At 47.8% G+C, this 16,739-nt stretch overlaps 1 protein-coding gene across 10 annotated transcripts in view; it reads right to left on the reverse strand.

The window, feature by feature from the left end:
• Positions 1-723: 723 nt before the first annotated feature.
• PARN (poly(A)-specific ribonuclease) overlaps positions 724-16,739 on the reverse strand; it is a 206,106-nt gene continuing 190,090 nt past the window's right edge. For 5 of the 10 annotated variants that reach the window (XM_054668227.2, XM_054668226.2, XM_063797673.1 and 2 more), the window contains 2 exons: positions 8,144-8,244; positions 724-2,461 (listed from right to left, as the gene is read on the reverse strand). In XM_054668227.2, the coding sequence (XP_054524202.1) occupies positions 2,354-2,461; positions 8,144-8,244 (209 nt within the window). In that variant the 3' untranslated portion in view covers positions 724-2,353. Of the gene's footprint in view, positions 2,462-8,143; positions 8,245-14,476; positions 15,523-16,739 lie in introns of those variants that run through there. The other 5 variants (XM_016929457.4, XM_016929458.4, XM_063797676.1 and 2 more) reach the window with 1 other exon arrangement.

Genomic DNA, 16,739 nt, shown 5'->3' on the forward strand with positions numbered 1-16,739 from the left:
ACATCGTGTCTGCTCACAGCAACCTCAGCGTGGCCAGGAGTCTGGGGCAGGAAAATGTGCTGGGGTGACCTGATGACCACCCAGAGGCCTCCAGGCTTGCCTCCACCATGATGGTAGGAAGTTGATCAATATCTTGACCAATATCTGTGGCTGGGTATTCCTGCTCTCTCCCTGCTGTGGAGGCCAGGACGCTGCTCCTAAGACAGTAGAAGCTTCTGCCTTAGAAGAGGGGTGCCCAACTCCAGGGCTGTGGACCAGTAAGCATTGCATGGCCTATTGGGAACCGGCCGCACAGCAGGAGGTGAGCGGCCGCACAGCAGGAGTGAGCATTACTACCTGCGCCCTGACTCCTGTCAGATCAGTGTGGCATTATATTCCCATAGGAGCACACACCCTATTGTGGACTGCACGTGCAAGGGATGTAGGTTGGGCACCTCTTACGAGAATCTAATGTCTGATGATCTGAGGTGGAACAGTTTCATCCCGAAACCATCCCCTCCCACCCCCACCCCCCGCCCCCATCCGTGGAAAATTGTCTTCTACAAAACTGGTCCTTGGTGCCAAAAAGATGTGGACTGCTGGCTTAGAGAGAAGCCAAATGAGCCCTCCTAACATACAGAGGCCATCGTATTGTGTTCCAGAATTAGGATGGCCTCAGGAGTCCATCTTGTCCCGTTTCTTTCTACCTTCATCCCTCCTTCCCTCCCTTCTTTCCTTCCTTACTTCCAAGCCGAGGTCTCGCTATGTTGCCCAGTCTGGTCTCCAACTCCTGGCCTCAAGCAATCCTCCCTCTTCACTCAGCCTCCCAAGTAGCTGGTACTACAGACATATGCCACTGTGCTTGGCTAATTTTTTTTTTTTTTGAGATGGAGTCTCACTCTGTCACCCAGGCTGGAGTGCAATGGCATGATCTTGGCTTACTGAACCTCCTGAGTTCAAGCGATTTTCCTGCCTCAGCCTACTGAGTAGCTGGGGTTACAGGAGCCTGCCACCACACCCGGCTAATTTTTGTATTTTTAGTAGAGACAGGGTTTCACCCTGTTGGTCAGGCTGGTCTCGAATTCCTGACCTCGTAATCCACCTGCCTTGGCTTCCCAAAGTGTTGGGATTACAGGCGTGAGCCACCGTGCCCAGCCATGCTTGGCTAATTTTAAAATTTTTAGTAGAGATGGGGGTCTTGCTATGTTGCTCGGGCTGGTCTCAAACTCCTGGACTCAAGCAATCTTCCTGCCTTGGCTTCCCAAAGTGCTGGGATTATAGGCGTGAGCCACTGCACCTGGCTTCATTGTCTTCTTTCATGGTGGTGTCCCAAACCCCTGTTATGCTGTCAGCCCGGTATTCTAAAGATGGGTCCCCAGACCCCCTTGGCCACCTTTCTTAGGGGTCCTGTCTGTGATGACCATCACAGTCAAGGCCGTCATTTTCTGTCTAGCCACCCTCACTTCTGCCGCACATGGTGCCCTATTTTCTTAGTCATCTCACTCATTTGGGGCCAAAGGACCTAGTGATGGGGAGTGGGTCCTCAATACTGTGTGTCACCTCCTGGGTCCGTTTGTGTCCAGGTGCTTATTTGAAACCTTCCTTTGCCCTGTGTTTCCACTGGCCCATTTTTTATTTAAGTCATGGATACATTCATAAGTTCTGGTTTTTTGTTTTCTTAAGAGATGGGTTTCTCACTCTGTCACTCAGGCTGGGGTACACTGTCATGATCATAGCTCACTGCAGCCTCGACCTCCCAGGCTCAAGCAATCCTCCTGCCTTAGCCTCCCAAGTAGCTGAGACTACAGGCATGTGCCACCACACCCAGATAATTTTTGTATTTTTCTGATAGACAGGGTCTTGCCATGTTGTCCAGGCTGGTCCCAAACTCCTAGCCTCAAGTGATCCTCCTGCCTCAGCCTCCCAAAGTGTTGGGACTACAGGTGTGTCCCACTCCACCTGGCCAAGAGTTCTTTTTTAAAAAAATGTTTACCTTTTTTTCTCCCCGTTTTTGGTTCTGGAGTCCAGGGGCAAGAAGAAGAGAGGGGGCAGATCCTTCTAAGTCCCAGTGCAAGCTCTCTTCCCCATGGAGGGGAATTGCTCCCAGAATTGAGCTGCTTCTCAGCACATTGGTCTATTTTTGCAGGAGAGCTGGCTGCCCCATGCCAAGGTTTCTTACCGCAAATAGAACTCCTGGAAGGGCCCACTGGTTTCCTCTGGGCGTTCAGACATCTCTTCACATTTCCTTTGGCTTTCCTGCCGTATCCCCAAAAGGAGATATTTAGAGGCTCTTCTGTTGTATTGCCATTGCAGGTACTTTCTGAGGCTCTCCAGAGGGACTCCTCCTGGGTGGCAGTAAGCCCAGCCTCATTCCTCAGCTCTGGCTCCTGGCACGCCTCTCTGACACGCCCAGGAAGCTGAGCTGGAGGCCCCTGGGGTAGCCAGAAGGCCCATCTGAATTCCACATGGTGGGTTCATCCCCCTGAAACAGTAAAACAGACAAACCACCAGTGCCCACTGTCAGCATCCCTGTCCCTCAGACTCCCTGGACTTTTAAGTGCCTCTGGACCCCACCTCTCATTCGGGACAGGATTTGGGAGTTGGGTGTGTGTCACCCTAAGAGCCATGGGCACAGTGATACGCAACCAAGACCCCTACAATGGGATGTCTACAAATCTCAGCGCTCACGGTACAATTCCTAAGAGTTAAATTACAACAGGTTGGGGAAAAAAGACAAGACCACCTCACCAGCTTGATGGGGACTGTCAACCAGGCAAGAGCCACGTGTGCCCAAGACTGGCTTTGATGTGTCAGGGTCCAAGGTTAGGAGGGGCAGGGGAAAGCCATGCCTCACAGCACTCAATACAGAGCTTCAGAATATTCCAGAACACCACCACACCCAATCATTTGCAGGGCTCCCACCTTACGTAAGTGTCTCAACTCTCTCTCTCAGCCTGTGTGGCCGTTAAAACTCCGTCTCTGGCAGAGAGACTGGGTTTGAGTTTCAGTTCTGCCACTTACTAGCTGTGGGACCTTGGGTTGTTTCTAAACTGCTCTGAGGGCTGCGTGTGGCGGCTCACGCCTGTAATCCCAGCACTTCGGGAGGCTGAGGTGGGCAGATCACAAGGTCAGGAGTTTGAGACCAGCCTGGCTAACATTGTGAAACCCTGTCTCTACTAAAAATACAAAACTTAGCCAGGGGTGGTGGTGGGCACCTGTAATCCCAGCTACTTGGGAGGCTGAGGCAGGAGAACTGCTTGAACCCAGGAGGCAGAGATTGCAGTGAACCAAGATCGCACCACTGTACTCCAGCCTGGGCAACAGAGCGAGACTCCGTCTTGGAAAAAAAATAAAATAAAACAAATAAACTGCTCTAAGCCTTCATTTCCCCTCCTGAGGGAACAACAGGGATATTAATAATAACGTGCCTAGCCCATCATAGGCCTCGGTATGAAGAACAACGGTTTGTGAGGGCTAGTCTCCTTAACATGAGGGACAGAGGGACATTTTCCATGTGGTCAAATCATCTGAACTAAAGACACTATTGAGTTAAGAGGCACCAACTCATCATGTGAACGAGAGATGGAAGTGACATTTCCCTTGGACTTGCTCCCAGCTGGCACAGATTTGGTTATAAACAAGTGTGGTACATTTCCCCTTTCAGTTGAGGTAGCTTTCTGCAGACCAGCAGCTCCCAAACTTGCGCAGGCACTAGAATCACCTGGAGGGCTTGTTTCCAGACAGCCAGGCCCTGGCCCTGGAGCTCCTGACTCAGTAGGACTGAAGTGGGGCCCAAGAATGCACATTTCTAGCAAGGTCTCAGGTAAGGCTGATGCTGCTCCACTGGGGCCACATGCTGAGAACAAGGAGTTTCAAAGCCCGGCCAGCAGGTTCCATGTCTGTTTCTTCCTGGGGGTGAAACCCCTTGTCGCTGTGGGCCCCCATATCCCCCTTGTAATTGAATGTTTAAGGCCGGGCGTGGTGACTCACACCTGTCATCCCAGGTGTACCATAAACCCACCTATCTACCCACTACCTAGATTTGGTAATTATTATTTTCTGTATTTGTTTCATCTCACTCTGTGAGGTTAAAGATAAGTTAGACATTAGACATATCACTCCTAAGTACAATTAACAAATTTCAGTATCATCTAATAGCCTGTCCACATTCTAATATTCTCAGTTGTCCCAATATATAAAAATATATTTCACCATGCACAGTGGCTCACACCTGTAATCTCAACACTTTGGGAGGCCAAGGTGGGAGGATCACTTGGGGCCAGGAGTTCAAGACCAGCCTGGGCAATATGGCGTGACCCCATCTCTGTGAAAATTTTTAAAATTAGGCCAGGTGCAGTGGCTCATGCCTGTAATCCCAGCACTTTGGGAGGCCAAGGTGGGTGGATCACAAGGTCAGGAGTTCAAGACCAGCCTGGCCAAGATGGTGAAACCCCGTCTCTACTAAAAATAACAAAAAATTAGCAGGCGTGGTGGTGGGCACCTGTAATCCTAGCCACTCGGGAGGCTGAGGCAGAGAATTGCTTGAACCCGGGAGGCAGAAGTTGCAGTGAGCCGAGATCACACCACTGCACTCCAGCCTGGGCGACAGAGTGAGACTCTGTCTCAAAAAATAATAAAAAAAAAAGTAACTTACACAAAATAAAAAATTAAAAAAAAATTAAAAGACCGGGCGCAGTGGCTCATGCCTGTAATCCTAGCAATTTGGGAGGCTGAGGCAGGCAGATCACGAGGTGAGGAGATTGAGACCATCCTGGCTAACATGGTGAAACCCCGTCTCTACTAAAAATACAAAAATTAGCCTGGCGTGGTGGTGGGCACCTGTACTCCCAGCTACTTGGGAGGCTGAGGCAGGAGAATGGCTTGAATCCGGGAGGCAGAGCTTGCAGTGAGCCGAGATCGTGCCACTGCACTCCAGCCTGGGCAACAGAGCGAGACTCTGTCTCAAAAAAAATAAAAATAAAAATATAAAAATAAAAAATAAAAAATTAGCTGGGCGTGGTGGCACGCACCTGTGCTCCCAGATACTTCGGAGGTTGAGAAGGGAGGATTGTTGGAGCCTGGGATTTCGAGACTGCAGTGAGCTATGATTGTGCCACTGCACTCCAGCCTAGGTAACAGAGCGAGATCTCATCTCTTAAAAAAAAAAGAGGCCGGGTCGAGTGGCTCACACCTGTAATCCCAGCACTTTGGGAGGCTGAGGCAGGTGGATCACCTGAGGTCAGAAGTTTGAGACTAGCCTGGCCAACATGGTGAAACCCCGTCTCTACTAAAAATACAAAAATTAACTGAATGTGGTGGCATGCGACTGTAATCCCAGCTACTAGGGAGGCTGAGGCAGGAGAATCGCTTGAGCCTGGGAGGCGGAGGTTGCAGTGAGCCGAGATTGTGCCACTGCACTCCAGCCTGGGTGACAAGAGCGAGAATCCGTCTCAAAAAAAAAAGAAAAAAGAAGTGATTGGCTGGCTTGGGAGGTGGGTGTTTTAAATGCTGCGTTGCAGGATCTGTAGTCCTCTGGCTGATGAGTAAATTGGAAAACAGTTTGGCCACATGTATCAAGAGCCTTTGAAATGTTTCTGCTTCCTGGTGCTGTAATCCCCCTTCCTGGAAGCTATCTCTTAAGAATAATCTAAGAGATGGACAAAGTGTAATGGCTGCCTGTGGCATGCAGAAAGCGCGAGTTGCAGGTATGTGTGTAACTCTATTTCTAGAGCTATAGACGGACAGAGTGGGAAGAGGGGGGATTCTGGCCGCGACCAGGTGCACTGACTCCAGAAGGATCCACGCTCTGCATAGATGAGCTGGGTTTATGAAGGGATCCCAGCCACCCTCAGTTGCTGAGCACCCCCACCTCCTTCTATCTTTATCTCCCTACCCCGTGATGTCCTTCGTCTGGATGACGGTATCAAATCGTGGTTAGGCACATGGGCGTTGCAGTCGGACATCCTGGGGCTTGAATTCCAGCTCTGCCACTGACCCTGACCTCCAGTGCAGGTTACTGAACCCGCCTGAGCCTCAGTTTATCTTCAAATGGGGATAATCGTGCCTAAACGTCGAGTACAAAATGCTTCCCATAGACTGAGCTCCAATACACAGTCCCTACTGCTATCAGAAAAAAACACACAGTGGCGTGGAGAAGAAAACTCACTTTCAGAAAGCAAGGATGACACACCAGAGGGCAAGTTTGTTTTAAAATGGAAAGTTCTTGAGAGCAGGGGGTGTGTGTTTTCCAGGAGGAGGCTGTGGGTGCTTCCCAGTGTAAGTAAACAATGGCAGGAATCTGGGGAAATGCCTCGGTGAGCACTTACTACCCGTGGGTGCTTTCTATTCTCCCCCTGGTTTAGTCCCGTCTAGTCCCACAGGTGAGGAAACTGAGGCTGGGAGCCAGGACAGCATCCTCGGGCTCACACATCTGGTGAGCAGCACAGCAAGCTCTGAGCTCAGATCTGAGCAATCACCCAGCCCACATGCTGATCAGTATAGCCCCGCTGCCTCTAATGCGTGGTTTCCTCAACACTGTTACTAACGAAAACTCTTTCAGGGTGCCACTGGCCAAAGTAGGAATGAGCAAATGGAAAAGGGAGACAATGAGGGCTCTGAGGCTCTGCGAGGTGGGTGCTCCCATCACACCACCCAATCAGGATGCGAAGCACTTGCTGATTCACACACACGCAGACAATGGGGAATTATGAAGCCTTGTAAAAACAGCAGAAACACCCAACAGACCCTCCATTTTTTTTCTAGTTAGCCCCAGCCTCCAAAACTAGGGCAAAAGCCTAAGCTTTGCTGAGTCACAATCATTTATCAAGGTAATTTGTAGGCACAGCACTCGAGATGCTATGCAATTTTTACCCCATTCAACAAATGCAGGACAACCTGCCGGGGAAGATTAGTCCTTCCTAAGTAACAAGAAGGACTCTAAATTCTCAGATTCTGGGTTATTAAGAATAAGAAGAGGCTGTGCAAACTAGACCACAGCTTGCAGAGAGGAGATGTGTAAAGAGACTTAACTTTCCTCCCTACCCACAGCCACAACTAGGGAACCACATTCAATCTAATTGGGTGTTTTTGGCAGTCTGGCTGTTGCCTGCCCTCCAAGGCCTGCCAGGAACCAAGAATCCACCGCCCAGGCTTAGACACCTGCAAGGGCACTTGGGTGGAAGAATCCTGTCCCCCTACCCTTCCTCCTGCAGGAAGAGGACAGCATCAAAAGGCGGGTAGCTGGTTCTCTGGTTGTTATTGGAAATATGGGAAGACGCGTCCATGGAAAAGTTGCATGGGCCTGGCACAGGTGCCTAAGGCTTCCCTTTGCTCAAGTCCACATTTGCACACACAGGCAAGGCTCCCTGGCTTCAAGTTTCTGATTTACCATTTTCCTATGTTTTCAAGCTTAAAAAAAATCACCGTGAGGATTCACTCTTTACTTATGAAACATACTTAAGTTCCCCACCTCACCCTCTAAAACAGAAAAAAAAGGGTGCTTATTTGTTGTCCTTTTTTGACAAGAATTATCTGTCTAAAACTTTTTTTTTTTTTTTTTGGTCAGCCAGGCTGGAATGCAGTGGTATGATCTTGGCTCACTGCAACCTCCGCCTCCTGGGTTCAAGTGATTCTCTTGCCTCAGCCTCCCAAGTAGCTCGGATTACAAGCATGTGCCACCACGCCTGGCTAATTTTTGTGTTTTTAGTAGAGACAGGGATTTGCTATGTTGGTTGGCCAGGCTGGTCTCGAACTCCTGACCTTAAGTGATCTGCCCGCCTCGGCCTCCCAAAGTGCTGAGATTACAGGCGTGAGCCAGTCTAAAAAGATTTCCATTTAAAAAGACCCTCAACTTGAACATGTAGCGTTTTCACCAGGCCCAGTCAGCATCAAGCTTTCTCAAGTTCAAGTTCACAGCATGACTAGAAAAAGCAGGCAGCTGAGGACAAACGGAACTGCTGTTTGCAGGATCAGGCAACTTGGAGGAGAGGATGGCGCACAACCAGGGGAAACATGATCTGGCCTTCAGGTGTCCTATTTCCCCTCCTCGGCAAAAATCAGACACATTGATTTACTCCATGAATCATTTGGGGGAAAAAGATTTCAGCTGAACTCATGAGACTTTTTAAAAAGTAGCGAAAAAGACTGAACTATTTTTAATACTCACTGGTTTCCCAGGTCTGGAGAGGGTGGTTTGGCCTCGCCTCAGCAGTAACCAAGTGTCATAGCATTTTCTTTTCAACGTCAAGAGGAGTGTTGCAAAATAGTCTAAGTGGGAACACACAGGAACCGTGAGACTCTCTTGGTGTTGCTGTTCAGTAATAATGATGCACACTTTAAAAACACATGCACTCGGCCGGGCGCGGTGGCTCAGGCCTGTAATCCCAGCACTTTGGGAGGCCAAGGCTGGTGGATCACGAGGTCAGGAGTTCGAGACCAGCCTGGCCAATATGGTGAAACCCTGTCTCTACTGAAAATACAAAAATTAGCCAGGTGTGGTGGCACATGCCTGTAATCCCAGCTACTCGGGAGGCTAAGGCAAGAGATCACTTGAACCTGGGAGATGGAGGTTGCAGTGAGCTGAGATTGTGCCACTGCACTCCAGCCTGGGTGATAGAGCGAGACTCCGTCTCAAAAACAAACAAACAAAAAACAACAAAACAAAACCACACACACACTCGGGCTGGGCGCGGTGGCTCACGCCTGTAATCCCACCACTTTGGGAGGCCAAGGTGGGTGGATCACTTGAGGGTGGGAGTTCGAGACCAGCCTGGCCAACACAGCAAAACCGCGTCTTTACTAAAAAGTACAAAAATTAGCTGGGCATGGTGGCGGACACCTGTAATCCCAGCTACTTGGGAGGGTGAGGCAGGAGAATTGCTTGGATCAAGGAAGTGGAGGTTGCAGTGAGCTGAGATCATGCCACTGCACTCCAGCCTAGGCAACAGAGTGAGACTCCATCTCAAAAAACAAAACAAAACAAAAATTAGCTGGGTGTAGTGGCATGTGACTATAACTCCAGCTACCTGGGAGGGTGAAGTGGGAGGATCACTTGAGCACGGGAGGTGGAGGCTGCAGTGAGCTGAGATTGTGCCACTACACTCCAGCCTGGGTGAACCACAGATGTAATGTTTCCACACATATAATGTATAATGATTACATAAGGGTAATTAGCATATCCATCACCTCGTTACATTACATATGTAATTACAACATAACTCTGTCTCAAAATAAATAAATAACACACATTCACGAATGTAAACTAGTATAGCCGCTATGGAGAACAGCATGGAGGCTCCTCAAAACACTACAAATAGCACATCATATGATCCAGGCCAGGCGTGGTGGCTCACGCCTGTAATCCCAGCACTTCTGGAGGCAGGCTGAGGCGGGCAGATCACTTGAGCCCAGGAGTTTGAGACCAGCCTGGGCAACAATGGTGAAACCCCATCTCTACAAAAACAAAACACAAAAAACTAGCCAGGTGTGGTGGCATATGCCTGTGGTCCCATCTACTCAGGAAGCTGAGGTTGGAAGGTTGCTTTAGCCTTGGAGGTCAAGGCTGCAATGAACTTAGATCATGCCACTGCACTCCAGCCTGGGCAACAAAGCGAGACCCTGTCTCAAAAAACAAACAAACAAAAAATTACTATTACTATTGGCTAGGGGCAGTGGTTCACTCCTGTAATCCCAGCACTTTGGGAGGTTGAGGCAGGCAGATCACTTGAGCCCAGGAGTTCGAGACCAGCCTGGCCAACATGGCGAAACCCTGTCTCTACTAAAAATACAAAAAAATAGCTGGGCATGGTGATGCATGCCTGAAATCCCAGCTACTCAAGAGGCTGAGGCAGGAGAATTGCTTGAACCCGGGAGCTAGAGGTTGCAGTGAGCTAAGATTGGGGCACGGCACGCCAGCCTGGGTGACACAGCGAAACTCTGTCCAAAAAAAAAAGAAACATTACTATGCACTCTATGAGCATGTACAATTATTATTTGTCAATGAAAATAAATAAAATGAAACACACACACCCCCTCAAGATCCATGCTTATAATCAGGTAAACAGAATTTTGACCAAAGCACCACAACAATTAAACAAAAAGGTCTTCTCCACAGATGGTTCTGGAATAACTAGACATCCATATGGAGTGAAGGAATCTCAACTCTAGTCTCGTACCATCCATAAAAAGTTAATTCAAGATGGATCATAGATTTAAACATAAATGCTAATACTAGAAAGCTCGAAGGAAACACGGATGAATATAACTTGGGGGTTTCTTAGGCAGGACATAGAAAAAGTCTATAAAACAGACTTCATCCTAATTAAAAACTTCTGCCCAGTAAAAGATACTGTTAAGAAAATAAGCAAGCCAGCTGGGCGCGGTGGCTCAAGCCTGTAATCCCAGCACTTTGGGAGGCCAAGGCGGGTGGATCACGAGGTCAGGAGATCGAGACCATCCTGGCTAACACAGTGAAACCCTGTCTCTACTAAAAATACAAAAAATTAGCCAGGCGTGATGGCGGGCGCCTGTAGTCCCAGCTACTCATGAGGCCGAGGCAGGAGAATGGCATGAACCCAGGAGGGAGAGCTTGCAGTGAGCCAAGAGCGCGTCACTGCACTCCAGCTTGGGGCGACAGTGCGACACTCTGTCTAAAGAAAGAAAAAAAGAAAGAAAATAAGCAAGCCATACATTGGGACTAAATATTTGCAAAACAACTATCCGACAGAGGACTGATGTCCAAAGTATGTAATCAACTGCTACGACTTTTTTTTTTTTTTTTTTGAGACAGTCTTGCTCTGTTACCTAGGCTGGAGTGCAGTGGCGTGATCTCAGCTCACTGCAACCTCCACCTCCCAGGTTCAAGTGATTTTCCTGCCTCAGCCTCCCAAGTAGCTGGGATTACAGGCACAGGTGCCTGCCACCATGCCCAGCTAATTTTTGTATTTTTAGTAGAAACAGGGTTTCACCGTGTTGCCCAGGCTAGTCTCGAACTCCTGACCTCAAGTGATCCTCCCACCTCAGCCTCCCAAAGTGCTGGGATTACAGGCATGACCCACCATGCCTGGCCAACTTCTACAACTTAATGAAGAGACAAACAATCTGATGAAATATGAGCAAGATAATTGAACAGCTAACTCACAAAGGAGGATATACCTGTGGCAAGTACATCATTAGGAGTCATCAGATAAAGGACAATGAAAACTGCAAAGAGATATACTATACGCCCATCAAAATGGCTCAATTAAAGTGTGACAGCACCAAATGTTGCTAAGGAAGGGGGAGATACTAGAACTCTCATACATTGTTGGTGACAGTATAAATTATATGATCACTTCGGAAAAAGATCTGGCAGTTTCTAAATAGACCACCTATCCCATGACCCAACAGTTCCACTCCTTGGCATTTACTCCCCCAAATTGAAGATTTTGTTCTCAAAGACTTGTACAAGACTGTTCACAGCAGCCTTATTCATAATGGCCCCAAACTGGAAATAGCCTAGGTGTTCATTAATTGAATAAATAAGCAGTGGTCAAGCCATACTCAGAAATAGAGAGGAAGGAACTACTGATACCTATAAAACATTGACGAATCTCAAAAACATTACGTAGGTTGGGCACCGTGGCTCACATCTGTCATCCCAGCACTTCGGGAGGCTGAGGTGGGAGGATTGCTCAAGACCAGGAGTTCCAGGCTGCAGTGAGCTATGATCGCGCCACTGTACTCCAGCCTGGGCAACAGAGTGAGACTGTCTCTAAACAAAAAAAGAAAGAAAGAAAAGATAAATTGATGAATGGAAGGATACGTAATAAAGCAAATAGTCACGTGTCACTTAATGATGGGGATACATTCTGAGAAATGCATCATTAGGTGATTTTAAAAAATTTAATATTCCCAAACGTGGATAGAAGGATTTTTATTTTATTATTTTTAGAGACAGGATCTCGCTCTGTCCCCAGGCTGGAGTGCAGTGGCATGATCATAGCTCACTGCAGACTTGAACTCAGTCCTCCTGCATTGGCCTCCCAAAACACTGGGATTACAGGTGTGAGCCACCATGCCCAGCCTGCAATGTTATCATTGTATGAACATCATAGTGTTCTTACCCAAACCTAGAGAGTATAGCCTATTGCTCCTGGGCTACAAACCTTTACAACATGTTACTGTACGGAATACTGTAGGCAACTGTAACCCAATGGTATTTGTGTATCTAAACACAGAAAAACTATAATAAAAATACAGTATAAAAATAAAAATGATACACTTGTGTAGAGCACTTACCATGAATGGAGCTTGCAGGGCTGGAAGGCATTCTGGTGAGTGATAGAGAGTGAATGTGAAGGCCTAGGACTCACAGTTACCCTGAATTTAGAAAAAATTTTCCTTTCAAGAATAAAATGACCTTAGCTTACTGTAACTTCTTTACTTAATAAACTTCTAAATTTTTTTCAACTATTTGACCCCTTTGTAACAATACTTAAGCTTAAAACACGTATACACTGGAGCTGATAGGAATTTCCCAGCTCTAAGATCATCTAATGGGACCTCCATTGTTGACTGCAAGGCATGACTGTATAACAAAATGGTAATGATGACCTAGGTGGTGTATGCTTGAAAATCTTCATAATAAAATCTCAAGGGGAAAACTGGACAAATACAAAGTTATGAAAATGGACAGAGCCACAGCGCTTGATCTCCATCCCAGCTCCAAAATCAAAGGACTACAGAACTATTTGCAGGGAAACACGGAAGTTCCCACTCTGATGCCTCCCTCCAGATCTGGCTACCATGCTCAAGAAGCCCCCAGACCATAGCCTTGTTGTCATAATATGCCCCTGGGCCTCGGTATCAAAAGGCCAGAAGTACCATCCTAGGATTTTATGCCTAAAAGATATGTCAAGAAAGCCTGGTGTGTGTGTGTGGAGGAGGAAGTGGGTTAGCCCAGCTCACCTGTTTTGTTTTTGACAGGGTCTTGCTCTGACACCCAGGCTGGAAGCACAGTGGTGCAATCACAGCTCACTGCAGCTTTAACCTCCTAGGCTCAAGCAATCCTCCTGCTGTTCAGCCTCCCGAGTAGCTGGGACAACAGACACCACCACACCCGGCCAATTTTTAAATTTTCTGTAGAGACAGGGTTTCATCATGTTGCCCAGGCTGCTCTTGAACTCCTGGCTCAAGCGATCCACTTGCCTCCACCTCCCAAAGTGGCAGGACTGCAGGCATGAGCCACAGCTCACCTGTTTTAAGTCATTTGATGCAGCAGAGAAAATAAAGGTCTGGGCATGTATGAAAGCTCCTCTGGGTGTTTAATTCTAAGTCAAATTCCAGTGACTATGTCTGCTCCCACTGATAGAAGCGAATGCAGTAAGCATTTCAGATCAAAAGCATAATCTTTAAATATAACTACAGTTTACTGTGTACTTGCGCGTGCTGGGCATTGTATGTAATTTCATTTAATCCTCACAACTACCCTGTGAAGTTGTTTATTTTCCTTTTGTTTTTGAGACAGATTCTTGCTCTGTCGCCCAGGCTGGAGTACAGCAGCACAATCTCAGCTCACTGCAACCTCCACCTCCTGGGTTCAAGCGATTCTCCTGCGGTCCCGGGTAGCTGGGACCACAGGCATGCGCCACCACGCCTGGCTAATTTTTGTATTTTTTGTAGAGATGGGGTGTCTCCCTGTGTTGCCCAGGCTGGTCTCGAACTCCTGGGTTCATGTGATCCTCCTGTCTTGGCCTCCCGATGTGTTGGGATTATAGATGTGAGACACTGCGCTGGGCCCCCTCTTTTTCTTTCAAAAAGAAGGGTCAGACTCTCCTCATTTCTCCGTGAGTGCTGCTGACTCGGCAGCCCGGCAGCCCTCTCTACACATTCCTGCATACACCCTCCTTTACTGTCTGTCTCCATCCTACCTTCACACTTTCCACTGAGCCGTGTGTGCTGACTACTCTAGGAGGGGTGGGCAGTCCTTCCTGCCAAGCCTGGGTTTCTAACTTTGTGGCTACAAAACTCCAGGGGAAGGGAGAGGAGCAGGAAGGGGGAAGAGAAGTTAACATGCTTTAAAAAAAAAAAAAAAAAAAAATTTTTTTTTTTTTTTTAAAGACAGGGTCTCACTGCGTTGTCCATGCTGGTCTTGAACTCCTGGGCTCAAGTGATCCTCCCGTCTCAGCTTACAGGTGTGACAGAGGCTCTTGATTAGGGAAACTGTCTTACAAATCGGAATCTGCATAACACCCTGGGATTCCAGTGTGAGTGCTAAGGGTCCTCATTCCTCCCACCCTCCTACAAGGCCACTTACCACCAGGGCTCAGCTCAGCACTGAGGAGCTGATCCATCGTGGCAGGTATAGCAGTTAGGGGTAAAAAGAAAAAGAAAAAAAATCCATGAACATCAGCCTTAGTGGCTTAGCAGATTTTTTTAGGAGTGTGAAATTTATCTGTGTATTACTAGAGAGCGAAAACATCATTCACTTATTAAAAAAAAAGAGAGGAGAAAACCAGAGTCCTATGAAAATGTTTTTAATTTTCATCTTTTGGAAATACATTTTTCATTTTTATTTCCACCATACAAAAATGTGAAATATCTAACAATGATCTATCTGAAGCGGGTGGAGCAAAGCAGCGCCATGAGCGTTTGTCGTTGCTGTGATCTGTTTCAACGGAGAATGGGCTGGGACATGTTGTAGATTTGCACGATTTCACACACACACACACACACACACACACGTACGCACACACGCTGCTGTACCCCGAGACCGCCATCCAAACAAACGAACAGAGACTCTGGAAAGTGAACACAGCGCCACGCATAAGAACAAAAGTTAACCTTTTTACTCGTACATCCCCCATGAGAAACTCACGTCTTAGGAGAAAGGAACTCTACATAAATATACCCAAAGGCCAGGGCATACGGAAAGCCCCCTCATGGGTGGGCGTGAGTGGACATCTTCCTGACGGAAGGACAAGCTTGAGAGCGTCATGTTTTCAGGCAGCTATGGTGGGAAGCAGGGAGGCACAACCGATTTCTCCACTGGGAGACTAACCGAGGGCTGCAACTGCCTCAAAATCTCAGTGCAAGAAGATGCACAGGCAGGACAGTACACCCCCAAATTCATGATCACAGCAGCTGGAACGTCAGCTCTTTTTGCAGATTTCACAGCCGACACTCCCCATCAGGCAGGTTCTTAAGCACACTGGGTCATGACAGGAAAGGCCTCACAAGAGCAACACGGAATTCACTGGTTAAGCACGTACACATTCATGACAGCCTACAACCGTGATGAGTGTCAACGTCATCAGGCAGTTAGATTAAAAAGGGGGAAAAACCACAGCCACAAAAATAAAACCTGTTTTTCCCCCCCCAGGAGACAACTTGGTTTCCAACCCCTCCCATACCACATTTGATTAAGTTAAATACAGTATGGCTTCCAAATGTGCCAGCCGGCTCTTGCTCATAGCGACAGCACCAGCGGTTTGCTGCCCTCAGGTCTTGGTTACCATGTGTCAGGAACTTCAAAGAGTGTGGCAGGGCTGTTCTTCGAGATGCTTCCTGGTGGGAAAGAACGAAACAATATGAACAGCAGGACCAGGACGGCACCTTGAGGAGAGCATGATATGACCAGCAGACAGACAGAGGGCCTGTGACGGCTGCAGACGGGGCCAGCGTCTGGCTAAACAGCTGCGCTGGAAAGAGTCCACAGACAGGTCTTGTCTAGGGAGGGCAGTGCCCAGCATGGGAAAGTGAAACCACAGAAACATCATGGGGGCGCGGAGGAAGCACCTCCCTGCCTCCAGCATCTACCTATTTATTTCACAGGAGTTAAACTGTAGCCATGCACAGTATTCCTCACTGAACACCATGCTGGATTCTTTGCTGGCAATACAGCGGGCATTTAATTCATATAATCTTCATTAAAAGCCCACCAAGGTGGTAACACTACCCTATTTTACAGATGCAAGAACAGATTGAGAGAAGTGGGGTAATATGACCAGATGTACAGAGCTAGCAAGTGGCTGAGATGGGGTTTGAATCCTCCCACAGCACCAAGATCCCTGCCAAAGTCCCCGGAAACTGAGTTTCTCTGTGCTGTGCTGTGGCTCTGCCTAGGTGAGAAATCTCAGGTGGGCAGCTGTAGGGCAGAGGGAAGCCAACCAGTGGGGGTTCCAATATCTCAACAGGGGCAAAAGAAGGTTGCAGCTTTTTCCAGCTTCGGTGAAGCTGGCTGGGGTCCTCTTCTTGGATTGAAAAGATCTCTTCAGTGACAAAGTTTCACCCCAATGTCAGAAGCCCTTCTTTTTTATTCATGCCACTTTCTACAATACGAGCAGCTGCGGCCAGCAACTGAGCTGGGACTGGACTTCAATGAATGTGAGGGAAGTCAGGAAAGAGCATGTTCATAATGGAAAGTGTGGCCTGACCAGGCGTCAGCTGCACAAGTGGTGCCATGCATTAAGTCATAAAGTAGGGCTGACGGGGAAAACTGGCAGTCTCTCTTCTAGCTGCTAACACCAAGATTTTAGAAAGGGAGAGAAGTCTTTGATGATACCTCCAATGGGAAATAACTTTTAAATACAGAGGGGGTGCAGTGTCTTACAAACTAGGGAATCATATCACTGAGTTCAGAGTGGTTATCATCAGTAACAGGGATGCCTAAAAATAACGAGGTCTGAACACAAGAAAAAACATGAAGAGAATTTCAGCTAACATGAGAATTTCCACTTCTGATCATTTACTGTGATAAGATCCAGGGAGTTAGGATGAGGAGA

This window comes from Pan troglodytes, chromosome 18 (assembly GCF_028858775.2).
Source record: "Pan troglodytes isolate AG18354 chromosome 18, NHGRI_mPanTro3-v2.0_pri, whole genome shotgun sequence".
Taxonomy (NCBI): Eukaryota; Metazoa; Chordata; class Mammalia; order Primates; family Hominidae; genus Pan; species Pan troglodytes.